Raw genomic sequence first — 27,179 nt, forward strand, 5'->3', positions numbered from 1 at the left:
CATACACTAGTCCATACGTCATACTAACTCGTAGAAACAAAACATCTAGGAACTAATTAATCCGTTGTTCAATATAATTCGCCACAATGACACTTTTAAACATAAGTTAAATTTTAAAATCCAAGAAAATCATTTCGGTAAATCCTCTTAGGTGTAAATCTGGGTGCTAAGTGAGCTCGTAACACTAGAAGTGTTACAGGAGCCAAGATCTGTGGCGCCGAGACGTGTTACCTCGGAGCGATGAGTCTTGACGTCGACCCCAGAGTTCAAAGATGAGTTTACGTCTCATAGGGGCCAAACGTAAATTTTCTTAAAAACTGACCAAATTGTAAAAAATTGGGGAAGAGCGGAGGGGTGTGGGGACATGTGCTTTAGTTCAATGACGAGTGGGCCACAGATAGTGGGACCCGCGCGTGGGCTCACACCGGTAGTGTCACGTGCTGAATTGGAAACTGTCGTCGTGACGTCGTCTGGGAGGACCGGTGGAGGAGAGATCCACGTCACCACATGGAACCCTCGTCCACAAGAAAAAATCGTTGGTCTCCCAGAGCATCACGCACTGTTCTATGCTACTGTAGAGGACCCAACGCCAAATTCATGTGCTTTACAAAGCGGAAAAAAAACGGTTCAAAAGTGAGCCCAGCAAACAAATCACGTCAGACGCGTCTGCCCTCCTCGCTCCGTCCGTCGCGTCCCGTCCTTCTCGCTCGCTCCGTCATCCTCCCTCGGCGGCGATGTCGCCACTGCTTCCCCCACTTCCTTCCCCTCCTTTGGGGATGGAGGGCTGGAGGCCATAGCCCGCGACGCCGGCAGTCGCCCCGCCTCGTCCTTTTCCACCGCCGCCGGCAATCATCAGGATCTGGTGGGTTCATCAACGAGATCTCCCTTTCCCCGATCCATCTACCAGGCTCTTCTGTCCACCTCTCCGTCAATCCCAGCCAACTTCATTCCTCGCGCCGCCGGGTAAGCCTGTTCGTTTCATTCCGCCTTCGCCGTGAATCGTCGCCTTCTAGGGTACACCTGGCTGTTCCTTTCCTTGGTCCGCCGGCGCATCTGCTCGCTTTGGCTGCTCTGTGTTCCTGTTGGGTTCTCAGTTCGGTTGATTTTACGGCGCCAGTACACTAGATGGTCCGTGCTCTATGCTGTCGGGTTACGCTGGATTGCTTTATTCTGCAGTGGTGTTTGCCTATTTGCTCTTTATACTGCCTTAAGTGTTCTTGCTTTTTCTTTTGGTTTGGATTTTTTTATTGTCGTTCCTTTCATCGTGGACCTCAAGGGTTTGCTGGCCGTGGAAATACTGATGACTGACCTGTGGATTTGTTGTGTCCAGTTGCCAATAAGATTGTGCTTCTTTCCATTTTTATTTCGCGTTCTCTGATGTTTCTTTCCCCCCTTTTGTGCATGTTGTGCGAATGTGCGTGCCACCTATGGTGGGGAATATGTTGGACCTGGAATTGAGGTGTCTTCTGGTTCGGCTCTCGGCGCTATGATACCTGTGTTTGTTTTCTAAGTGTCACTTTCTGGGTTCTATTAACATTTGTTTCCATTATCCTGGCTGCTCTTTTCAGGTTCTTTCGGATACTATATTATATGGTTCCAGCTCTAGAAACATTTATTGGTTCTTGAGCATGTGGAAAATGTCAGAACTGATGCAAATCACAGGAAAGCTGGTCAGTTTATTTGTAGTGTTTTCTTTTGGAAAAAGTGTTATGCATTTCGTATCTCATCCAGTAATATGTTTCTTCTCGCATGTGTTGACAGAACAGTAATTTCACATGTATTCTTGGACCTGCCAGACATGCAGAAATAGATGTTGCTACAGCTCATGTCGATCCTAAATCTCTCTCACAGGTAGTTCTCAACTTCTCATTAAAGGAAAGAGTCCTGTGTCGCATCTTCGAGTCTAAACGTCATTGTAGTACCGCTGTTGGTATGGCTGCACACAGCAGCATGGGGAAACAAATGCAGCTATTGTATCTGTCTTGACTAGCCCCAATTGCCTTTCAAATAGAGCCTTATTGAGAATCAATTTCTCTTAATACGAAACTACAGCACATGATGTTCTGTACTATGAAATTTTCAGTGATATGTCATATCAGCTTAAGCTTCTATAGATATTCTCATGTATATTCAGTTTCTTGCACTATCAGCTAAATATGTTTTTATTTTTTATTTACCACAATACAACTCTGCTACATATTGGTGTCCTGACAGACTGCTGCTATTGCAAGGTTACAAGGCTTCACCCCTTAGCACAAAGCTACATAATGTATTATAATCTATATCCTTCTAATGTGTTACACTTCATTCTATACTACATGGTAAATCTTAAAAATGTTAACCCTTTTGCTCAGTTTAATTCTCATCAGTGTTATACGTCCTTCTGTTCTCTATATACGTATTTCATTGGTTGCTTTGATGATTGATTGGTTGGTTCTACGCTACAACCATGTTTCTATGCTCAGCTCTCATCCCTATTTTACTTTGCAAAAGAACTCTATATTCTTTGTTCATTTGTTCTACAGTTAGTCATCCTTACTTCTAGCTAGGTCTCCTTAAGTACTGTTTATGAATTATGAGTCCAATTTTTGATGCAACATACAATAGGACTGTTACAGCTCAAACAAATTCCAACGTCCTATTTCCTATTCAAACATGTAATTCTAGACCATATACTATTTTGCATTGGCCAAGTTATCCAGATCTTTTTCCTTCAAAAGGAAGAAGCAACTGAATAAGTCACCATGCTGAAATGCAGATCCCATTCTATCGCTCTAATCTTCTACGTAAATTGATATAGGATGAATATAGGTAGCATGTTTGGCTACAAAGACAAGGATTACACGGTGAATTTTGCCTACTACAGAGAACAATTCCTATTTCTGTACTTAGTATCATTTATCGACCGGAGTTCTTTATTGATAAGTTCAGTACAGTTTGGTGTAGTGGTTTTATTTGGTTTGTTCGCAGCATTTTTTCTGCCATGACACTTGCCCGAAAAACACACGAACCTTCCTGGAACCGGGGTCGACTGTACATATTTCTTCTCCTTGCCTTTCCATGTTTATTCTATTTTACCTTTAATTTAACTGCTGGCCTTATTCAAGCTATTTCTTTAATTAACCTCCAACGTTGCCTCATTAGTCATTAGGTATTCTGTAGTGTGTCACTTTAGGTGTACATTGTATTTTACATTAGAGGATTCGCAATTTCTATTGCAGCCTGAATATTGAGATTCATATTCAGTATTGCTTTACTTCTGAAGCCAGTAGTGCCTTATAGGTTACCATTTAGTTATATGCTCATGTTTTCACAGCAGAAGACTACATATGCCTTTTGTGGATAATAAATGTGTACTTAAGCTGAGAGATGATATCCCTAAATGTTAATATAAATGGTATCTTATGTCACTGCAGCGTTACAAAGCGATGCTGCACAAGAAACTAACTTTTGTGTTCATATATGCAGAGGTCTCCTACCATCAGATAAGTGAAAAACAGTGGAGATTACTCCAACCTGAATTGTTTAGCATCGTGCAGAGTGTTGAGTTCTTTTCATCCCATGCTATCTCCTTACCAATCTACCTTTTTTAGGATATAATGTGCTACCTGATTAGGCGATTCAGTGATTCACAATGTCTATATGGAGAACCTCTTTGTTCAAGATAGCTATTTCACTGTATAGGATCTTACTACTGTACACTTGATATGCTCCTTGCTACCAGATGAGGAAAACATTTTACTGGCTACACCTAAAAGGATTCCCTTTAGTTTTCATGTATCGACTAATGGCTGCCTCTGAGTGGTTAGAGAAGAAAAGGTTGTTAAAAGTTTTCCATTTTTAGTTTAAAAACAGTCATCCATATGTAATTACCATTTTCTTCTTTCCTATGGCCGGGTTAGAAATTCATTTAGATCTGCATCTCATTTTCAATGCTGTACCATGGTAACATATTTCTATGGATGCATTTGCCAAGTTATGTTACAGGTTGCTCTCTTCTCATAAGCTCTATCATGCATCGTTTAGTTTGCTTCCAAAAATGTTTTGAGTTAGTTTCAACCTAGTTGGTCACTGCAATGAGTACAATTGTCTTGCTCTGAAGTTTTGAATTCAGGTCAAGGCAGTGTCATATGTATTACGTATATATGCTGCAAAATGGTATAAAGGTACTACCAATTAGTCAATTAATCAATCTAACACTTCCAATATAGAGCCACGGCAAAAACAAACAGCGCACAAGACACTCAGATGCTTTGAACGGCACACATCGGTGCCATCCAATCCACCATAGTTTTAACATTTCTAATCACCGCTTCTTATTCAACGAGAGCATTTATAATCACAATTCTTCACCGCAATCATAGGCTGCGAACCAGAGCAGGCGCAGCGGAGCGCGCCCATGGTGCTAGTCTTCCGGATTCTGCCTAGTTCGATTGTCAAACCCAGCTGTGCGCCCGGGAAGGAAAAAAGAAAAAGGGAATTTTGCCCTTTACTGAAAATACATCCAATAAATAAAATGCATGCGGCCTACTCTGACACCACGTGTCAAGCTTCTCCAACTTTAATCAAATTTATAGAAAACCTACACTGACTATAGCATCATATTAGTTCTATTAAATCCACCATGTCTAGGACTGGAGTATGTCAAATATACGTGCTTCCCCCTCCGGAAATTAGCATACGTGTGTTTTTGTGTCGTTGTGCGAGACTTTAACCGAAAATTATTCCATTAATATCACTTATATGATACAATGACATAATCATGAGCTACTATCTTTCACTGCAAATCTGATAGAATCAATCTGCATTCCATAAGACATATATAAATAGAAGAAAAAATTGTAGGCAAGTCTTGTCCTAGAGAGATGACATTCGCCTTTCCAATAATGTTATGTTATAAACGGAGGGACTATTTGCTAAGAAATCATGTCTCTTTATGAACACTTCCTCCAGTCATATCATACATAATTTTCTAATATCGCTGTTGACCTTCTATGGCCTTTGGGTTTCAACGGTGCGAGTACCATTATTTTTTATTTTTTAATATTATAATATAAATTTAATATCTAATAAGCATGATATTACAAAGTACAAAACTAGCTTTCAAGACAAACCTACATACACATGACACGGCTCTGTTTTGAAACTAAATATTTTCAAAACTTTGAAAAGTTCCGAGTGATTTTGACGAAAACAATGGCCCTATTCGCTTCTCTTATAATCTGTCTTTTTTAGCTTGTTTTTTCAGCCGGAACAGTATTTTTATCTCACAACAAATCAACAGCTTTTTTTCAGCGAAACATCAGCCGGATCAGTGTTTCGGTTTTCAGCGAAATGAACGGATCCATTGGGAACTACTGAGAACTCAACCAGCTAGAGTGTCTGCTCTGTCCAAACCTTAGCCAGCAGGTCGTTTGATCTGGCAAACCAGGACGACAACAAGGGCCTGCCTGAATCAGAGAGAGTCTCTATCCAAAACTCTCCCCAAAATTCCAAGAGTAACCACTTTCCAAACACCTAAAATATTCAGCTTTGTTGTCAATTCATCAGGTACGGGGTTGGTTGGTTGCGCCTAAGATTCTCGAGCTCTGGTTGCTGTTGCTCAATTTTACAATGCTTCACGTAGGACATACACGAGCATACAACAAATGACAACATTACATGGGCAAGAAATATGGCGCCTCTGTCTAATTGAGGTGCCGACACCTTTCGCAACACTACATATACTAGAGCACTAGACACTAGACGCAAAACTGCAGGAGCAACCGGCTTCAGGAGCTTCACAGCTGAACCCAGACCGGCTCCAAGCAGGACAACAGGTCCAGTCGTCCAGAAACAGATTATTTCCTTTATGGCCATACCTTCAATGATCAATACAAAAGCTGAATAAGAATAATGTGGAGCCTCCTGCAACACGTCTGCAGCATGGAAGCCTCATTTCTGCAAGTCTATGTTCAGCGTCGAATCAGAATCAGTGCGGAGTCTTTTTGGCTCCCGCTCTCCCAGGTTCAGAGCAATAGAAATACCATCAGGTGAATTTTCCAATTCCAAGTCCACCAAGCTATTCAAGTCACCATTGCCTTCTTCACCGTTGCGCATAGGAGACATTAGGTTTAGCTCTTCCATATTCTCGTTGGGTTGGTCCGTTGATATGGCAGAACCATCTCGGGGAATGATGTTGATGCCGAGAGGCTCATAGATTTTGTCGATTTTATCATTCTCTTGAGGGCCAGCAACAGGTGACGATTCTGTGGCAGTTGAATTATTAGCCGCAGCGGCAGCAGCAGCTACAATAATCTTTTGTTCACCCAAGGCAGCTGTGTACAAAAGAACAAAATGACCATCAGAGGAAACGAAGATGATGCTACAAACAAGACCTAACATATTTAATTTTGATTGAGACTTTTGGCTGGGAAAAACAACCTTGTAGCCCTTCACTTGTTGTGATCAGATCTAGCTCCAAGAGATCAAGAAGGCGGCCAAGATCAACTCCACTTGTCCAGTTCTCCGGACCCTGGCCACTTTTAAGTTTCAACCTTCCCCGATTAGCTGTACCGCCCCATATAATCCCTATAGGCTGCGGCTTCTCACCGTCTTGTCCTGTTAAGATTATGAGGCTTCCACTGTCCCCTTCAAGATCAAACGTTTGTTGGTTCTCCCCAACAACAAGAAAGTCAGTGAAGAAGCATATTCCCTTCTCATCATTGTACTCAAGTGCGTATGCGACAACAGTCCCTGTCGTCAGACCAGAACTTCTTCCAACTTTGACAACTTGTCTCCCGATGAGACTGCCAATTGGGGATTGCAAATCAATTGCCTTTACATCACCAATGACTCCAACTCCTTTAACCGAGGTGCTGACACTAGTAGTGTCAAAGTCATCAGCAAACGGTATAAATGCACCATCAGCTCGGACAAAAGTTTCTGCAGTCACATTACAACGTAGAGGACACGAGGATAAGGATATCAATATACCCTGAAGAAAAAATGTTTATCACAATAAAAGTCGAAGTAAACACTGAAATGAGCAGTGGGGAATGCCATAAAGTGCAAAAGCTTGACCAGAGCTATTATTGACATCATACCTGGGTTTGTTCCTGCGTAGATCCCGTACCAAACATCATCTGTTATAAATGATGTTGCTCTCTCAACAGCACCTAGGTAAACTCCAGGTCCAAGATTAGGAGGCAGCGGATGGAACATCTTCTGGTTGGGATAATCCAGATCAACCGCAACATGCCTGTTTGTAAGGAACCCAACTTGCTTATTGCCAGTTCGACTCTTCACAATGGCACCCAAAGTCCCATAGGTCTCAAGACTAGCCACCTATAGATTGAAAAAAAAAAAGACAACTCTTAGCTGATGTCCAAGTGATTTTGATGCAAAAGGAAACACTGCAGACCTGCAGTAAGACCAGTCATTGTATGATTATAGCAAAGCATGCCATTTGATGAAAAAAGAAAGGTGGTCAAGTAATGAAGCAGTCCAAACAAGATGCAGCATATAAGAGAACAAAAGAATGTTACCTGTGAACCTGAGCCTACAATAGGGTCGCTACCACGCAATCCATCAACGAGCTCATCATAAAGTTGTTCCTTTGGTGTCGGGGCTGGTGCACCATAATAAGAAAATTCAACAACATCAACATCACACCACACCCCCCCAGGTCCCTGTTTATGGAATGCAACGAAACTGAATGTGATTTCAGATGGCTTAAATAACTTTGTAAACTACATGAAACAAAATAATGCCTACCTCAAGGGCAGCTGGAAGACATTGAGTAGGGCTGAGCCACTTCCTGTGAACCTTTCGAGCAACAAACACAAGGATGGCAGGTGTGTCAGTCAATGTTCCTTTCCTGATTCTAAAGCCTATTGCTGTACCAAGACTAAACCGGCGGAGGATCTTGCTGTGGAATGCTCTTATAATCATTAAATCAAGTAAGGTGGTGGCTTGCTGGCCCTTTGGCAAGCGACCAAGATGTCCTGGTAGTACACCTTTCTGTAGATTCCCAAAGTAGTTAGCACGGCCTTCAGCTGAGCCGTGCATTAGAGTAGATGTAGGCCAAGAAAAGTATGCAGCGCTGCTTTCAGAGTGCTGACCAGCTGAGGCAATCGGTTGGAGAGGAGATGGACAATAATTATGATTGCATCCGTTCCTCTCCATATCCAGACCCGAACCCCCTGACTGTGATGAACCAGCATGCGCCTTCCAAATATCTGAGGGCTGCATTATGCAAGTATCATCTAGTTCTGTAGATTTTTGAAGCCTTCAACGTTGTAAAACTGCGGCATGAGAGAGCAGAACCCTGAAGATGAAAAAAATAGGTATTAACTCTGTTTTAAAATTGATGCAGGACTGACCACAGGAAAAAAAAAAATCCATAGCTCATCAACAGAAAATGGCTCATCAAGAATTAAACCTACAAGTTCACGAATCAGAGAGAATATAAAACTAATATCACAGCACCTCAGCGCATTATCTAAGAAAATAAGTAAAAAAAATGGTTGCGTGCAGCCAGCACCAAAAGGAGCTGCAATAGGAATGATGTTAAAAGAATAAAGTTATCTTTGCAGAGAATAAGTGCAAAGTTCTCTAGACGTACCATTCCTCCCAGTGGAATAACAACAGCTGGAAGAATGATATATCATGAAGACTATAGTGGTAAATATTACCAGTAAAAGTGCACAAGGGAAGCATGGATTCAGTAGAAACATGCAGAATACCAAGGATCCACGCCGTCTCCTATTCTGCAGATTAATCAATGTTGAACTTGGGAAGATAAGGCATGCAACAAGAGCATATCTTATCCTCTTTTATTAATCAAAAACTCAAAATGGAGCTAAGATACCTATAACATTGGAGGGTAAAACAAATGGACAGGTGCCATGATAGACTAAACTTGAATAGATAACTTGCCCTAGAGAAAATTGAAAGGTATGAATACATATAGTGATGAAAAAATGTTTGATATGCCTCGAATACCTACAGTACTATCGTAGACCATCTTGGAAATGCATGTACCTAAGGGGGAAGAATTGATGAGCTGCAAAATGGAGAAACTATACGAGTTTTGAATTCTTCACATAATATTAAAGTTGCCAACATGCAAGCTCCCACAAAACAGGAAACACATTGACTATCGCAAATTCGCACCAGTAAGTAGATGCAGTAGGACTACATCAAGGGTCAGCTTTGAGCCCTTATCTGTTTGCCTTGGTGATGGATGAGGTCACAAGGGAGATACAAGGGGACATCCCTTGGTGTACGCTTTTCGCGGACGATGTAGTGCTAGTTGATGAAAGTCGGACAGGAGTTAATCGGAAACTGGAGTTATGGTGGGAGACTTTGGAGTCCAAAGGTTTTAGACTCGGTAGAACTAAAACTGAGTATATGAGATGTGACTTCGGCACTACTACTTGGGAGGAGGAAGATATTAGTTTGGAAGGTCAAGTAGTGCCTAGGAAGGATACCTTTCGATATTTAGGATCAATGCTACAGAGAGACGGGGATATTAGGATGAAGTGGCACCAAGCATCGGGTGTCCTATGTGACAAAAGGGTACCACAGAAGCTAAAAGGTAAGTTTTATAGGACGGCGATTAGACCTGATATGTTATATGGTGCAGAATGTTGGCCTACGAAAAGACGACATGTTCAACAGATAAGTGTCGCGGAAATGCGTATGTTGCGTTGGACTTGCGGTCATACAAGGGATCGAGTTCGGAACGATGGTATACGTGATAAATTAGGGGTAGCACCAATTGAAGAAAAGCTTGTTCAACACCGGTTGAGATGGTTTGGACATGTCCAACGGAGACCTCCAGAGGCACCGGTGCGTAGTGGAATCCTAAGCCAGGATAGTAACGTGAAGAGAGGCAGACTTGGGTAGAGGCAATAAAAGGAGACTTGAAAGGATGGAATATACCCAAAGACTTAGCCTTAGATAGGAGTGCTTGAAAAACAGCTATTCACGTGCCTGAACCTTGATTGCTTCTGCTGGGTTTCAACTCTAGCCTACCCTAACTTGTTTGGGACTTAAAGGCTTTGTTGTTGTTGTTGTTGTAAGTAGATGCAGGATCCTTAACGATCATTTGCTTGTATTCCCTACTCCCTAGCACATATCTTTCCATGTGGATCTCCACCACACAAATCACAGCGTAATAACTAAATAAGGTGCCTAACCTCAACATTGATCTGGAAAACTAGAGGTAGTCGGTGTTCCAGTTATCAACTTATCATAACCCCAATCAGAAACAAAAAAAGAGCGTCCATTTTATAAATATACTTTTGCTCTACAATGTAAACATTAGCTAGCATGATACCTAATCAATAAATGAACACCCTAATCCAATTTTCTATACAGAATGTAATAAACCTATAAACCTTACTAGCACAAGGGAAGGGAGTAAAAGTTGACCTAAATCCTACATCATTTTTTAAACCCCAATGTTTTCGGGAAAGCTGCACTAGCTCCCCAGTTCCCAGCTTAATTGGGTTCCCGTGGGTGGGCATGAACTAGTATCGATTTTTGGTTCAAAAAAACAAAACAAAGAATCTAATGGAACTATGAATGAACGGATTCAGCCTAGCTGTCACAAATCACCTGTGCAGCACACGAGTTCACAACCACTGTGGGGAAGACAGGTGAAATATTTGGATCTGATTGGGAGCACCAATCCAGCTATTGCACAAACTGAAATAATCCATCCAAGACAGCAAAGATATGATGGATTGATTAGTCACCAGCAAAAGGGAAACCCAACTAAAGACCGCACAGACAGATCTCCACCGCCACTCCACTTGACCACAAGAGGAGCAGCCACAATGGTGGGCGGAGGATCCAGCAGCAGCGATAAAGGGGAAAGCCAGGGACCTCTCTCTCTGCCGTCTCATATTCCTAACTCCTCGTACACCTTTCGACCGGTCGTCTCTCTACCGCTCTCTTGGTTTGCCTTGGAGGAGTGCTACCGGGGACTGGGAGCGGAGTGGCGCCAGGCAGTGGAACGCCACGGCCAGCGGAGGAGCCAAGACTATGGCAAGTAGTTGATGTGAGCGCACAGAGACCACCAATCCAGTGGCCAGTAGGAGTGCAGGGCACCCTTGCTTGTTGTCTTGTAGTCTGGAGAGAGAAAGAGGGAATGGCAAGGAGAGACTGGGACAAATTTCCTGGATTGTGACCTTTTTTATGTTTTGTGTCCTCAATATCGCTATCTTAAGCACACTGAAAACAGATCATCAATGTAGTATTATTTGAAATGTATTTCCCATAGTATTATCACGATTAATCAAGCGCTACTGTCACAAGTTCATCAAGTAGTCGTAGTATCAAGTCAGAAGGTTAGGGCACGTACAACGGGCGTCTTTTTCTCGTCTCGGTAATGGCCCTTTTTCAGAAAACCCCCCAGCTCAGCCGAGAGACGGGCGCATCGTCGCCTCGCGAGGCGACGGCCCTGTCCCGTGCTCCGATGCGGAATAGATGACCGCGGCTCCATTGTACGGCCTCGTCTCCTACAGGCAACGGCGCGCTCGGATCCCGCGCGGGCAGCAGCCGCGCTCGCAGCAACAGTCGATTTGGGCGCGCGCGGGATTTTTCCGCGCCAAATCCATCTCCACCTTCATATATCCCCGCATCCTCACTTTTCCCCAAATCCATCTTCATCTCGCACTGTCCTCGTCTCCGATTTGGTGCGCCGAGATGTCCATGCCACCCGCAGCTAGGAAGAAGAAGGGCTCATCACCGTCGGCGTTGGCTGCGGCGGCAGCGGCGGCCCTAGCCCATACCCTCGGTCGCGGCCGCGGTGGCTGCTTGGCGCTGACGGCTCTCTCCCTGGGTCGTCGTGGCGGCTCGGCGCCGACGGTGATCCCTCTTCTCCTAGATTTGGGCGTTCGGCAGCTTGGGATGCATCATGGTACTCACTTAAAACTCGTGGATCTGTGTCTATAAGTTTGGGATTATTTCAATTTTCAATCCTAGTTAAAGCCTACCCCAACTTGCTTGGGCCTGAAAGGCTATGTTGTTGTTCAATCCTAGTTAAGATGCACTAGAAGATTATTTCGATTAAGTCTGTGAGTAAATCATTAGTTCACAACTGATTCTGGGATCGGCCTGTTCAGTTTGTTGCCTGTGAGATATATGGTTTGGAGGCTAGTTAAATTTGATACACTAGCAGGAAGTCCGCCAATTAAGTTGTTGTCACCTGCTACGAAAGTACTAATAGCTTGGAGAGGTTTCCAATTAAGATGTCTGCAATTCAAAAGAGGACCCAAAAATTACCAGTAAAAGAAGTTTTTAACTGATGTGTGTTTGTCCTGTGAAAAAAAGTTATTCAACTTCTATTCTTTGATTTACAGTAATTTCAGCTGCTATCTATGTTTGCTGTAATCACAATGCACTTGCCTCTTCACAGTTCCAGGAAAATCATATCTGTTGCTTCCATTAGCATATGAATTTTTTCTAAAAACAGAATTGCTCTTGTGTGTTTGCTTTGGTGAATTTTTTCTGAAAACAGAATTGCTCATATCTGTTACTTTTGTTATACAGAGCTAGTAAATCATTAGTTTGCAAATGATTTTGTCCTACCTGTAGTAAATTACTTTAGTTTCAATTACTTTAGTTTGCCCTATGAAGGTTGGGCCTGGTGCAAGCGGTAGTCTTACCGCCTGTGACCGGAAGGTTCCGGGTTCGAGTCACGGTCTCCTCGCATTGCACAGGCGAGGGTAAGGCTTGCTACTAACACCCTTCCCCAGACCCCACACAGAGTGGGAGCTCTCTGCACTGGGTACGCCCCCTTTTTACTTTAGTTTGCCCTATAAAAAAATTATTCAGCTTGTATTCCTTGATTTACAGTAATTTCAGTCACTATCTATGTTTGCTCATAATACTGTCAGCCATTCTGAAAACTGCATGCTGTTAATACCACCTATGTGCTAATAGACCAATGTCCAGTGAAGCAAGTTCACTGCCTGAAGTGGAAATCTTGCTTGAGCAGCCTTATAATGACAATGACAATATTAGGACTGAGAGGAGGATCCTATGGACAGAGGACGAGGATTAGACTGATGAGCGCTTGGATAGAACATTCAACAGACTATCTGAATGCTATCTGAACTGCTATCTGAACTGCTATTTTCTGAATTCTGATTGTGAACTGCTATCTGAATGCCATTTGAACAGAGCTAGTGCTCTTGATTTCATCTCGCAATTTTGATTTAACAATTATCTCTCAATTTTGCAGGACATGGTGTGATCTACGTGATGCTATGATCTACAATTTTTCTGTTAGTCGCTGAATTCTCACTCTTGGTAGTAGGAGAATTCTTACTCTCATCGAGAGAGGATGACACTAGGAGTTGAGGCAATTTTCTTGTCTATTTCTCACACAAATGCCATACCAACCTGAGGGGTTGGGGTTACATATTTATAGGCTGCTAGCCAGCCAAGCATATGCCAAGATGCTAATATGCTGTCCTAGCTAAGATGCTGTCCTCTAGTCTAAGATGCTGTCCTAAAAACAGAAAAACAGCCACAAGGACCATGTGAGCAATAACAGCCCCACAAAGACCAGCCACACATGACTTATCCATCATTCTCCCCCTAAGTCTTGTGCGTCGTCTTGTGGGAGAGTTGAACCACCCCGGTCCTGGAGCAGAGCTCAAGGAACTTGATCCTCCCAAGGGGCTTGGTGAGCAGGTCCGCAAGCTGGTCCTTGGTGTTGATGTAGTTCGCCTTGATGCTCCCTTCCTCCAAACAGCCTCGGATGAAGTGGTACCTCACCTGGATGTGCTTGCTGCGTTCGTGGAACACGGGGTTCTTTGCCAGGGCCAGAGCGGACTTGCTGTCCACCCTAAGCTCCACCGCTCTAGTGTCTCTGCCGAGGAGATCACCAAGCAGCCGAGCGAGCCAGAGCGCCTGAGTCGAAGCGGTGGAGGCCGCTATGTACTCGGCCTCGCAGCTGGACAGGGCCACCACCTGCTGCTTGACCGACTGCCAGCTAACGAGGCACTTGCCGAGGAAGAAGAGGATCCCGCTCGTGCTCTTGCTGGTGTCGATGTCGCCGGCGTGGTCACTGTCGCTGTACCCGACGAAGTGTGCCGCCCCAGGACACCTCGGGTAGTAGAGGCCGTGGTCGAGAGTCCCCGCAACGTAGCGGATGATCCTCTTCACAGCCTGCTGGTGCTCCGTCGTCGGTCGCTGCATGAACCGACTAACGTAGCCGACGGAGAATGCCAAGTCCGGCCGTGTGTGGGCGAGGTAGCGAAGGCTCCCCACAAGACGCCGGTACTGCGTAGCGTCCACCTCCTCCGTCGTGCTGTCGCGGCTCAGCTTCAGCCTCTCCTCCATCGGAGTAAGAGCTGGGTTGCAATCGGTGAGCCCAGCTAGCTCAACGACGCGCTTGGCGTAGGCGGTCTGTCGAAGCGTGATCCCAGAGTCATCCTGGTGTACCTCGATTCCCAGGTAGAAGGAGAGAGGCCCCAGGTCACTCATCTGGAAGATGGCCTTCATCTCTTCCTTGAATGCCGCCACCTCCGCATCCTTGGTGCCGGTGATCACTAAGTCGTCGACGTAGACACCGACCAGCAGGGCATTACCTCCAATGCCCCGTCGGTAGATGGCCGCCTCGTGCGGGCTTTGCTCGAAGCCCATCCCCTTTAGCGTGGAATCCAGCTTGGCATTCCACGCCCTCGGTGCCTGCCGCAAGCCATAGAGGGCCTTGCGCAGGCGGAGCACCTTGCCCTCCTTGCCGGGGATCGCAAATCCCGGCGGCTGCTGTACGTAGACCTCCTCCTTCAAGTCGCCGTTAAGGAACGCCGACTTGACGTCCATGTGATGAACACGCCAGCCCTCCTGGGCAGCTAGGGCAAGGAGGAGTCGCACGGACTCCATCCGTGCCACGGGAGCAAAGGCGTCGTCGAAGTCGACCCCCTCCTGCTGCAAGAAACCTCGTGCCACCAAGCGAGCCTTGTGCTTGACGATGGCGCCGGCTTCATCCCTCTTCAACTTGTACACCCACTTAAGGGTGATCGCGCGGTGACCACGAGGAAGGTCAGCAAGCTCCCAGGTGCGGTTCTTCTCAACCGCATCCATCTCCAACTGCATCGCGGCGCGCCATGCCGCGTGTCTCTCGGCCTCTGCAAACGACCGAGGCTCGCCGTCGTCACACGCAAGGTGCAACTGCGCCTCCAGGTCGTGAGGCACCGGTCCCGGCACCGGCTGGTCGCCGAGAAGGTTCTCCACCGTACGGTACCGCAACGGCTCGCCGTCGTGGTACGCGTCGACGCGCTCCTCGTCGTGAGAGAGCGGAGTAGCGAGCTCAACCGGGCCGTGCTCGACACGAGCTGGTGGTGGAGTAGACGTGCCCGGAGTGGTGCCTGTTGGTGCTGGAGTGCGTGGCGTTGCCGGCTGTGGTGGAGCCGGCGAAGTGCTCATCGCAGCCGAGGTCCTGGCTGGAGAGCGTGGTGCTACTCCGACAGCACCACGCTCTCCAGCCAGGACCTCGGCTCCGAGCCTGCTACTCCGACAGCACCACGCTCTCCAGCCAGGACCTCGGCTGCGATGAGCACTTCGCCGGCTCCACCACAGCCGGCAACGCCACGCACTCCAGCACCGACAGGCACCACTCCGGGCACGTCTACTCCACCACCAGCTCGTGTCGAGCACGGCCCGGTTGAGCTCGCTACTCCGCTCTCTCACGACGAGGAGCGCGTCGACGCGTACCACGACGGCGAGCCGTTGCGGTACCGTACGGTGGAGAACCTTCTCTGCGACCAGCCGGTGCCGGGACCGGTGCCTCACGACCTGGAGGCGCAGTTGCACCTTGCGTGTGACGACGGCGAGCCTCGGTCGTTTGCAGAGGCCGAGAGACACGCGGCATGGCGCGCCGCGATGCAGTTGGAGATGGATGCGGTTGAGAAGAACCGCACCTGGGAGCTTGCTGACCTTCCTCGTGGTCACCACGCGATCACCCTTAAGTGGGTGTACAAGTTGAAGAGGGATGAAGCTGGCGCCATCGTCAAGCACAAGGCTCGCTTGGTGGCACGAGGTTTCGTGCAGCAGGAGGGAGTCGACTTCGACGACGCCTTTGCTCCCGTGGCACGGATGAAGTCCGTGCGACTCCAACTTGCGCTAGCTGCCCAGGAGGGCTGGCGTGTTCATCACATGGACGTCAAGTCGGCGTTCCTTAACGGCGACTTGAAGGAGGAGGTCTACGTACACCAGCCGCCGGGATTTGCGATCCCCGGCAAGGAGGGCAAGGTGCTCCGCCTGCGCAAGGCCCTCTATGGCTTGCGGCAGGCACCGAGGGCGTGGAATGCCAAGCTAGATTCCACGCTAAAGGGGATGGGCTTCGAGCAAAGCCCGCACGAGGCGGCCATCTACCGACGGGGCAATGGAGGTAATGCCCTACTGGTGGGTGTCTACGTCGACGACTTGGTGATCACCGGCACCAAGGATGCGGAGGTGGCGGCATTCAAGGAAGAGATGAAGGCCACCTTCCAGATGAGTGACCTGGGGCCTCTCTCCTTCTACCTGGGAATCGAGGTACACCAGGATGACTCTGGGATCACGCTTCGACAGACCGCCTACGCCAAGCGCGTCGTTGAGCTAGCTGGGCTCACCGACTGCAACCCAGCTCTTACTCCGATGGAGGAGAGGCTGAAGCTGAGCCGCGACAACACGACGGAGGAGGTGGACGCTACGCAGTACCAGCGTCTTGTGGGGAGCCTTCGCTACCTCGCCCACACACGGCCGGACTTGGCATTCTCCGTCGGCTACGTTAGTCGGTTCATGCAGCGACCGACGACGGAGCACCAGCAGGCTGTGAAGAGGATCATCCGCTACGTTGCGGGGACTCTCGACCACGGCCTCTACTACCCGAGGTGTCCTGGGGCGGCACACTTCGTCGGGTACAGCGACAGCGACCACGCCGACGACATCGACACCAGCAAGAGCACGAGCGGGATCCTCTTCTTCCTCGGCAAGTGCCTCGTTAGCTGGCAGTCGGTCAAGCAGCAGGTGGTGGCCCTGTCCAGCTGCGAGGCCGAGTACATAGCGGCCTCCACCGCTTCGACTCAGGCGCTCTGGCTCGCTCGACTGCTTGGTGATCTCCTCGGCAGAGACACTAGAGCGGTGGAGCTCAGGGTGGACAGCAAGTCCGCTCTGGCCCTGGCAAAGAACCCCGTGTTCCACGAACGCAGCAAGCACATCCGGGTGAGGTACCACTTCATCCGAGGCTGTTTGGAGGAAGGGAGCATCAAGGCGAACTACATCAACACCAAGGACCAGCTTGCGGACCTGCTCACCAAGCCCCTTGGGAGGATCAAGTTCCTTGAGCTCTGCTCCAGGACCGGGATGGTTCAACTCTCCCACAAGACGACGCACAAGACTTAGGGGGAGAATGATGGATAAGTCATGTGTGGCTGGTCTTTGTGGGGCTGTTATTGCTCACATGGTCCTTGTGGCTGTTTTTCTGTTTTTAGGACAGCATCTTAGACTAGAGGACAGCATCTTAGACTAGAGGACAGCATCTTAGCTAGGACAGCATATTAGCATCTTAGACTAGCATCTTAGACTAGCATCTTGGCATATGCTTGGCTGGCTAGCAGCCTATAAATATGTAACCCCAACCCCTCAGGTTGGTATGGCATTTGTGTGAGCTTGTGTGAGAAATAGACAAGAAAATTGCCCCAACTCCTAGTGTCATCCTCTCTCGATGAGAGTAAGAATTCTCCTACTACCAAGAGTGAGAATTCAGCGACTAACAGCCGCGCTCTCCATCGACCCGTCGGTACCGATCCGGGGAGAGAGAGCCATGCTGCCTGTGAAGGCCGCGCTCTCCATCGACCCGTCCGCCACCGTTGCCGTGCGCGTCTCCTCCAGGAGCGCCGCCGCCGTGCGCGCCTCCTCCAGGAGCGCCACCGGCGCGTCCGCGCCTGTCTGGGCTGCCGCCGCGCTCGTGGGCATGCGCGGCTGTCCCAGGAGCGCCACCGCCGTGCGCGCCTCCTCCAGGAGCGCCGCCAGCGCGTCCGCGCCTGTCTGGGCTGCCACCACGCTCGTGGACGTGCGCGGCTGTCCACTGCGCCGCCCGCGCTCGCGCTGCGCCTCCCTCTCTAGCAGCTCGCGGTCCGCGTCGGCGGTGTCGTCAGCGGAAATGGAGCTGCTGATGCTGCCGCGCAGAGCCTCGACCTCCGCCGCCGCCGCACGCGCTGCATTCGCCGCCGCCGCTGCTTCCGCCTCCGCTCTGGCTGCTGCCAGCTCCGCCGCTGCCAGCCTCGACGCCCTTGCCGCCGCCGCAGCGGTCTCTGCCGCCGCTCGCTCGCGTTCCTCTGCCGCGGCAAGTTCGGCCTCCTGCCGACGCCGCGTGCTCGAGGCGACCGAGCGCTGAGACTGCCCTGCGGACATGACGCGCTACCGGGGGGCTGTTGCGTGGGGAGAGGGCTGCTTCAGATGAGCTGGGAGAGGAGTGAACAGGAGCGGCCGGAGGAGCTGCTGCTGCCAACAGCTGGGGCTGTTGTGGGGCTGGGAGAGAAGATGAGCAAGAGATGCTCAAGCTACAGGATAATACGGCTCTGATACCAGTTGTTAGTCGCTGAAGTCTCACTCTTGGTAGTAGGAGAATTCTTACTCTCATCGAGAGAGGATGACACTAGGAGTTGGGGCAATTTTCTTGTCTATTTCTCACACAAGCTCACACAAATGCCATACCAACCTGAGGGGTTGGGGTTACATATTTATAGGCTGCTAGCCAGCCAAGCATATGCCAAGATGCTAGTCTAAGATGCTAGTCTAAGATGCTAATATGCTGTCCTAGCTAAGATGCTGTCCTCTAGTCTAAGATGCTGTCCTCTAAGATGCTGTCCTCTAGTCTAAGATGCTGTCCTAAAAACAGAAAAACAGCCACAAGGACCATGTGAGCAATAACAGCCCCACAAAGACCAGCCACACATGACTTATCCATCATTTTCTGTGCAGAGGATGAGTTGTGACCTACCTGATGGTGTGATCTATCTGTTATCTACTAGTTATTATCTGAATGTCATCTACTAGTGACTGCTATCTGAATGCTTCCCAGTTAAATTTCTGCTATCTTTCTGTGTGAACATGTGATTGCTATCTGAATGCTTCCAAGTTAAATTTTTGTGTGACCATGTTACTGCTATCTGAATTTCCCAGTTAAATGTCTCCCATGCGTAACTGAAGCATTAGTGAGTGTAATCATGTTGCTCTTATTTATCCTTGATACATTTTCTATCAAATAGCCACACAATGGTATACAAAATTTATTTATAGTTGATCCTAGCTACATGCAAAGCATTAAACAGCTTAGAGACGGACCCTCTGTGGGTTGTATGACTTGTCTTTATACCCGTCTGTACGATAGATTCGAGGTGCTTAGAGACGGACCCTGTCTGTGGGTTGTACATGCCCTTGAGGTTTTGAAATTTCGGGTTCATAAACTTTAAATGCTGGTGGCCTGCACTAGTGCTGCTTCTAGTCTTTCACCCACTTTGCTAATAATGGGCAACTGCACTTAAATGCTTACTAATAACACTCTTAACTAATTTGGGGGTCCATAATTCTATATACAGGCCTGATGACTTGCGTTGCATCCTTGTAACCGCCAGCTGCTAGCATTTTTTTCAAAGCAAAACCAAAGGGCCAAGGGGCGACTAGGCGAGGTACAGAACGAGCAGGCCTTACCTTGCTGCTCCGGACCCCGGAGGGATGGCGAGGCCGCCTTGCTGGCGCTCCAGCAGATCTGCAGCAAGAGGAGTAAAAGAGGTGAGGGCGGGGAGGATCTGGGCGGCCGGCGGAGGGCCAACCCTGGCCCCAATCCACTCCACGCGGTCCAGGAAAAGTAGGTAGTGGAGTAGGGGGTGTGCGCCCAGCCGCGAGGAGAGGGAACAGGCCGGCGGTGAGGACGGCGCAGATCCGGCCGCCGGATCCGCGAACCGCGTCCGCGCAGCACAACTCGCCGGCCGAGGGGCGCGCGCCTAAAATCGACAAGGACTCCGCCGGACGGGGAGGTGGCGCGTAGACTCACCCGGAACAGCGGAGGGAGCTCGACGGAGCGGGGCCGAACTTTCCCCCGCGGAGGGAGGAGGAGAGGATGGACAAGCGAGGCGTCTGGAAGCCGCGCGGTGCGGCAGAGGCCCGCGTGCTGGCAGAGGCGGCGTGGTGGATGGCGGGCAGCGGGATTCAGGGAGAAGCAGCCGCCGGAGGTAGGACGAGGCGGCCAGGATGTGGAGTCATGCTGCGGATGAGCACGCCGTCGGGGACGGGAGGAGGAAGAAGAAGGTGGGGGAGGGGGAAGGGAGGAAAAAGGGTGACGGAGACAGAATAGGAAACGCACAGGCACCAGCGAATTTCGGTCAATTTGAAGAAAGAAAAAACGAAGCAAATGCACGAGTGGCTCTAGATACTACTGGCACCGGAGTATTTTGCTCTTGAGCCCGTGTGACGACATGGACATGGCCGAGCATACCTGGGATATTAGTCGTGGAGTAGTGGGTCGTGGCATCAGCAGGAGCATTGCGAGTTGGAAAATGATGGGCACGCAAGACACTCCCTTCCCTTGTACCCCTTTATATTATTATTATTATTATTAGAAGAAGAAGAGGAGGAGGAGGAAATAGTTCAAATCCAAGAAAAACAAACAGAACCAAAAAATGAATGTGACAAAAGAAAAGGACAAAACACCCCGGCCACCAGGCCAACTGTTGTCTTTGACCTGGATCATGGGAAGGTGCACGTGCCTGTCTGCGGCAAGGGCAAGGTTTGGTCGAGCGTCAGCTATCGCGTGTAACGTTACATCTTGCTCTCGCTCAACAGCTCATTTTGTACCAGTAACAACTAACAAACACACAGCTAACGAGAGAACGAACCATCGTATACATACAGACATGCTTTAGCTAACATAATTTTGGAATAGGACTCAAAACTAGATATATCAGGGCAATGTATATCTTTGAATTAAGGACTCATAATAATTTCTTGAGTACGTATGAAAGAGTAACGTAATAACTCTTGAGTTCAATACCAGTCGATCTTGACTTATTCTAGACAATACACACGTTCAAGATAATATAAAAACATTACACAATACAAGACTTCGCAGTCGTCAAGAAGCAGCGAAGCGATCAAACCACTCCAAGGTCGCCACTGAATCACTGATCGAGCTCACTCAGGTAGTCAGGTCCTGCAGATCTGCAGGGGAGCCACAGCTCCGGCCATCTCCTCCCACGCCGCGACCTGGACCAGGTCCGGGATGCCCTTCAGCGTCAGGAGGCGCTTCCTGCATTCTTCGGCAGCGGCAATGCCCGACGAGTACGCGCCATGCACCGACCCCGAGTGCTCGGCGCTGGCCGCCTCGCCGGCAAAGTACAGGTTCTCCACGGGGGCGGAGAACCTCGTGCACACGTCGGCCGGCTTCCCGACCAGGTCGCACGAGTAGGACCCCAGAGAGTTCGGGTCGGAGCCCCAGCGTGACACCAGGTACTGCGTCTGCAACAGCAAGACATCACCAACAAATGCAAATGTGTCAGCCACATGAATAAACATTCAGAAATTTGCCTTAACCCTTATAACCCAAGTAGAATGCAACAACAGTCATGCGCAACGGCAACATACTGGTTCAGTGGCATCTGGAAGCATCTTCTTCAGGTGAGAAACGACCAAGCTGACGGCTTCCTTGTCCGACAGTTTCTCCACTTCCTGGGCAAACCTTCCAGCAGCCATGTAGACGAGGACCGGGTTGCCGGTGGCTTTGTGCAGGTTCAGGAAGTACCCACATGCTTTAGGTGTCGGCCCAACCATTCCCAGCACCTCAACATTGGGCCAGAAGACCCTGTCAAAGTGCATTGCGATCTTGTTCTCAACACCGACGCCGAGGTTCGCGATGGCAGAGCTCTTCCATGAGGGCAGTTCAGGTTCGAACTTTATTATGTTCGCCTTGAGAACACCGAGTGGCACAGAGATTATGCAAGCGTCAGCGAAGTAGCTTGTGCCATCTTCAGTAGTGACCTTGACTCCATTGTATTGACGAGTAATTTCGGTGACCCTGAATATCATCATCATTCAAACAAAGTAAGCAAATTTATTTATCACTGGATAAAGTAAAAAATAGAACTGTGGTAATTCCTTTCAAGACAGAATGAAGATTCAAATGCTTATATTTGCTAGTGCTCTGTTCACCAACTAAAATTTCCCTGGAACCATGAGTACCATGCTTGGCAAGAGTAAAAATCCAGATCCAGCAATATAAGATGTTTGAAAAAAAACAAACCTTTGGTTAAGCCTGATGTCAAGACCTTGAGCAAGAGCTTCAATAACAGGATAGTATCCATTTACCATCAGTCCATGTCCACCAGTAAGAACACGCTCCTGCAGATCAAAAAGGGATGAAAGGTTAGTACGACTGAAACAACTTGAATTAACCTACCAAATTCTATCCTAGTAGAGAACTTAAATTTCTAAGGGCCCCTTCGAAATGCAGGAATTTCATAGGAGTCCTACAGGAATCTCACGGATTTCAGTTTAATTTCACACGAAAAACGCGAGAAACAGGAAAATTTTGACTAGATGGTTGGCTTTCACTTTGCTCCAGTGCATAGCACGAACCTGATCCCAGTTCTTCAGAGATATTTCATCTGCATCTGCAGCAAACCATGCCTCAAGCCGGCAGACACACCATTGCAAGACCTGATCATCTAGCCCTTCTAGCCTACAAAGTGGCAACCATATCAGTCAAGTACTATCGCACGAGCAGCTTTCATGAATTATATTCAGTTATAACACATGACACTGTGGTGTAAGAAAAATTACTTTAGATGGGGGTGCCTCTCAAACACAATAGAAATTGCCTGTAGCAGTGGCATGTCATGTTCCTGCTCATCACGCACTTTAACCGTCTGTAATGCAATACGTACCATAGATAGAGTGGGCTGAAATTGCTCTTAAAGAAGTACCAAAAAGTACATCGCATGAAAGAATTCACTATGTACCTCTTCAAGAATTCTCTCAAATGTTTCTCCAACTTTATCGACTGTCTCCTTTGGGACCTGATTACCATCCTTATCAAAGAGAGCATAGCTGCAGAGGGATCAATGAACACAATGAGATGCAAGAACAAACTAGCATGGGAAACGAATTTTAACTTTTAAGTGTACGGGATATTAGGTAGTACCTTTCTAAATCATGATCATACAGAACTGAGTTGTCATCGCTTGTGCGATATAACCTCAGCCCAAGATAGCCGATCAATGGTGCCAATGAATTCTCATTACACACGCCGTGTAGCCTGAATTTGACAAAAATCAACAGAAAAGTAAGTAAGAGCTTACACGGGCAGAAACTTCAGTGGTTGTGTCTTGTGTTAAGCAATTTGAGTGAAGGCAACAAACCATGAGGCTCCCATATCAATTGGACATCCAAATGAGTAATCAGTATGGACGCGCCCACCAATACGATCTCTCGACTCCAAAACAGTCACCTGATCATGTGGAATCAAATTCAGTAACATTAATTAATTAAAACGTGTCCCCATATGACTCTATGAGTGCAGTCCCAATGGTGCATTGATGATGGTTTCTATCCTCATTAAATGACTTGCCACGTAGGTAAAACGCTGACATGGTAACGTAATTAATAAAGAAAAAGAGCAAAAATCATAGAAATGGTTTCATCATGAAGAAATCAGGTCTACTCTTGACCCAATGCACCAAGAAACCATGAAATCGTCATTGGGGAGAAACCACTAGTTTCTAGGGAGCTCGTGTCGCACTTCCATTGAAGGAAGAAGATAGAGTTGGGAGAGAGAAAGAGAAAATAATTATTACTCATAAAAACCATGGGTTGAAAAGCAGTACTTTTTTTGTGAGTTATCCTATGTTATAGAAACTACTAGTTTCTTTCATCATGACTGCCCTGAGGGCGGTCCCAATGGTGTATTGATGATGGTTTCTATCCTCATTAAATGACTTGCCACGTAGACAAAACGCTGACATGGCAACGTAATTAATGAAGAAAGAGAGAAAAATCCTAGAAATGGTTTTCTCGTAAAGAAATCAGGTCTTCTCTTGATCCAATGCCTAAGTGAGCACGCAACACTACCACATGTACTGAATCACTTGTAGATGAAAAACCGTGAGTGATCAGTTACCTTGAATGAAGAATTGGAAAGGGCACGGGCAGCTGCAACGCCCGAGATGCCACCGCCGATGACAATGACGGATGGAGGCGACGTGCACCGCCTCTCAATGGTCGGGAGCAAAAGGCCTGAATTTTCATTTATTTATTTGTAATCAGCACTCAGTTCGTACGGAATCAGGCGAGAACAAAATATCTACGAGCTCATCGGAACGATAACAAACAGAACAGGACAAAAAAAAATCCCCTTTCTGTCCGGGACAGTATATATACAGAATACAAATAGAGAGATAAAATTCATTAAAAAGCAGAGAAATGAAGCGAAATTTCAATACCTCCAGTTTTGAGGCCATTAGGATCCATTCCAGCCGCCGGCGCCGCCGTGGAAGAAGAAGAAAAGGATGAGAAAGAGGAACAAGCAACCACAGATGGTCCCTCCGTCCCCGTACACGCAAACACAAAGGCGAGCGCAGTTTACAAGAGATTACTACTACAATTACTACTACTTAAATTAGAATTACTACTAGGTATGGGAATCGAGAGGAAGAAGACGAAGACGAGGAGGCCGTCCTGGCGGCGGGCGACGTCGGAGCAGCGGCGGTGCGCGAAGCAGCTCATACCCCTATCTGGCTCCAAACCGGCAAAATCTCGGCCCCCTCCGCGCACCACGGTCTCTCCTCCCACAACGAAGCGCGAGAAACCGATCCGGTGGAGAGAGGGAGAGAGGAGATATTTTTCTCTGTTCTTCGCCGGGTGGTCCTGATCTGGGATGGTGATGGAGTTAAAGGCGATGAGAGGAGGTTAAGGAGATGTGGGTTTTAAATAGACTCGGCGACGAGGAAGTCGGGTTAGACACGGAACGGGCACGCGGCTGGCGGCCAGGCGCGCCTTGCGTTGTGTTCGTTTGCTTCTCCGTGCCAGCGCCAGTGTTTCGTTTTCATCCACGCGTTTCTTATTTTTTTATTCTCTGTCTATATCTAATAATAATAATCCCTACGTCCGAACTCCTGCAGAAAAAAGAAATCTCCCTTTCTAAAAAACAAACAATTTTAAATGTAACAAAATATATTTAAAATATTAGTATTTGTGATGGGCAATAACAATAAGTATCACTAGATTAATTAGAGAATATTTTCATAAAAACATATTTGAAGATACAAATATTAATGTTATTTTTTACAATCCAATTATACTTAAGATTGTTTGATTTAGCGAGAGTTTTTTTTTTGTTGTTGGAGCAAGTAATCGTCTAATAGGTCGACGCATTCCTTTTCTAAACATGAATGAATGAATATATACTTAAGATTGAATGAATGAATGAAGGAGAGCATTCCTATAGCCCCGTTCGCTTCGCTGAAAAAATAAACCAAAACACTGTTCCGATTAATTTATTGTGAGAGAAAAATATGGTTCCAGCTAATCACTCGTATTGGCAAAAACGTGCACAAGCAGTAAATGCACCATGTCTTTTTTATAAACATTCACAAGCAGTAAACATAAACTCGTATTGGCAAAACGTGCATCGGCATTATTGCTACGCCTACGTTGAATCTAGTGATCATGTTGGACCTGCTCTCCTTCAAATGTCTTTTCTTTTGTCCTCATCCCTCGTCCTTCATTTTTTTTCCCTCTCTTTTACGTGATTTGTTTAATAAAGTTTAAAAGGCGATGAAGGGTGCTGGATAGGCAGCCCTGGGCATTCGGTACTACCGAACCGAACCGAACCCTCGGTTCCTCGGTTCTTCGGTTCCCAGAAAAGTCGGTATCGATCGGTTCTTCCAAAAAATCGGTACCGACGAAGTTCGGCTTCGGTTAGTTCGGTTCGGTTCTGGTTCCAAACCGAACTAACCAACCAACTCCGGCTTCTAAAAAATCAGCGACTTGGGAGTGCGCGCCAGACTTTGGGCGGGGATGCGGTGCCGCGGGAGGTCGGCCATCGCAGGGGGGCGCCGGGACTCCGGGTCTCCGGGAGGCAGGAGTTCGGTTCCTCGATTAGTTCGGTTAACCGAGGGGAGGAACTGAATTAACCAAACAAATTTCGGTTCTTAGAAAATGAGAACCGAACAGGGAACCGAGATTTCGGTTCTCGATAAATTCGGTTCGTTTCTCGGTAAAATTTGCTCAGGGCTATGGATAGGGAGGTTGGGCTTTAAAATAGGTGTGGGAGGAGGAAGTCGGCAATGACATGGCTGGCGCCTGGCGTGGACTGCTTTCGTGCTCGTGCATGGGTCTTCCGGGTCGACAAGGCAGGGTCGGTACTTATTTCGTCCACGCCTTTCTTAGGCAAACGCCTTATATATCGGTTGTTTTCAGCTGATTCAATAGTGTTCTATGAGAGAGAATAAGCTGAAACAAGCCGAAACAAGCGAGACAAGTCGAGCCGAACAGGCTGAAACAAGTGAGACATAACCTCATTTTTTTCTAAATTGAAATGCATACACACCTTCCCTACTAACACATCTGTCATGCTCCCTTTGTCTCTTGACAAGTCGAGCCGAATAGGCTGAAACAAGTGAGACATAACCTCTTTTTTTCTAAATTGAAATGCATACACACCTTCCCTACTAACACATATGTCATGCTCCCTTTGTCTCTTGAATAAATCTAACTTTTAAAGTTTTAGGTCCAACATTTTTTTAATTTGACCAAAATATAGATAAGGGCGTCAAAAATCATGACACCAAATTTGTATCATTAGATACATCATGAAACATACTTTCATAATGTACTCATTTGGTTTCGCAAATATTATTGCTCTTTTTAATGTCAGCCAAATACAAAAAAGTTTGACACATGAATACTCTAGAAATTAATTTATTCAGGGACAGAGGAGTACATGCGACATATCTTTGTTATAACGCGTCCTTTTGTACAAATTGGTAAAACACGCCTAAAATTCAGTGCAAGGCTAGAGGCTTGCATTCACGTTGACATTTTCCACCGCAACCAATCTAATCATCTGAATTGTTCGTGATGAATTTGTTTTGCCTTATGGAAATTACTGGATCTAGTCACCGCGTTTGAACTTTCTCTCA

The 27,179-nt window shown here is 47.3% G+C and overlaps 2 protein-coding genes and 1 long non-coding RNA gene across 6 annotated transcripts; 1 reads left to right on the plus strand and 2 right to left on the minus strand.

Annotated features, from left to right (window-relative positions):
• Nucleotides 1–349: 349 nt before the first annotated feature.
• Nucleotides 350–3,757, plus strand: LOC136497926 (uncharacterized). 3 transcript variants are annotated; one of them, XR_010769466.1, is made up of 5 exons: nt 350–1,469; nt 1,569–1,670; nt 1,762–1,851; nt 2,232–2,321; nt 3,469–3,757. It is a non-coding gene; the product is annotated as an uncharacterized lncRNA (long non-coding RNA). The 3 variants fall into 3 exon arrangements; XR_010769465.1 differs by having other exon boundaries at nt 2,232–3,757; XR_010769467.1 differs by lacking the exon at nt 2,232–2,321.
• Nucleotides 3,758–5,506: 1,749 nt separating this feature from the next.
• LOC136497930 (protein NARROW LEAF 1-like) lies at nt 5,507–20,334 on the minus strand. Of its 2 annotated transcripts, XM_066493831.1 has the most exons (7): nt 20,042–20,334; nt 19,699–19,756; nt 7,756–8,308; nt 7,527–7,670; nt 7,086–7,326; nt 6,424–6,924; nt 5,507–6,317 (listed from the first exon to the last, which is right to left on the minus strand). In XM_066493831.1, the coding sequence occupies exons 3-7, from the start codon at nt 8,230–8,232 to the stop codon at nt 5,935–5,937; spliced, it is 1,746 nt and encodes a 581-aa protein (XP_066349928.1). In that variant the 5' UTR covers nt 8,233–8,308; nt 19,699–19,756; nt 20,042–20,334; the 3' UTR covers nt 5,507–5,934. The 2 variants fall into 2 exon arrangements, with proteins under 2 accessions (XP_066349928.1, XP_066349929.1); XM_066493832.1 differs by lacking the exons at nt 19,699–19,756; nt 20,042–20,334 and adding an exon at nt 8,676–8,750.
• Nucleotides 20,335–20,947: 613 nt separating this feature from the next.
• LOC136497931 (polyamine oxidase 4-like) lies at nt 20,948–24,938 on the minus strand. Its single transcript, XM_066493834.1, has 10 exons — nt 24,480–24,938; nt 24,158–24,273; nt 23,400–23,488; nt 23,183–23,296; nt 23,001–23,088; nt 22,822–22,907; nt 22,618–22,720; nt 22,283–22,380; nt 21,628–22,057; nt 20,948–21,501 (listed from the first exon to the last, which is right to left on the minus strand). The coding sequence occupies exons 1-10, from the start codon at nt 24,505–24,507 to the stop codon at nt 21,190–21,192; spliced, it is 1,464 nt and encodes a 487-aa protein (XP_066349931.1). The 5' UTR covers nt 24,508–24,938; the 3' UTR covers nt 20,948–21,189.
• Between the last annotated feature and the right edge of the window lie 2,241 nt (nt 24,939–27,179).

This window comes from Miscanthus floridulus, chromosome 12 (genome assembly GCF_019320115.1).
Source record: "Miscanthus floridulus cultivar M001 chromosome 12, ASM1932011v1, whole genome shotgun sequence".
Taxonomy (NCBI): domain Eukaryota; kingdom Viridiplantae; phylum Streptophyta; class Magnoliopsida; order Poales; family Poaceae; genus Miscanthus; species Miscanthus floridulus.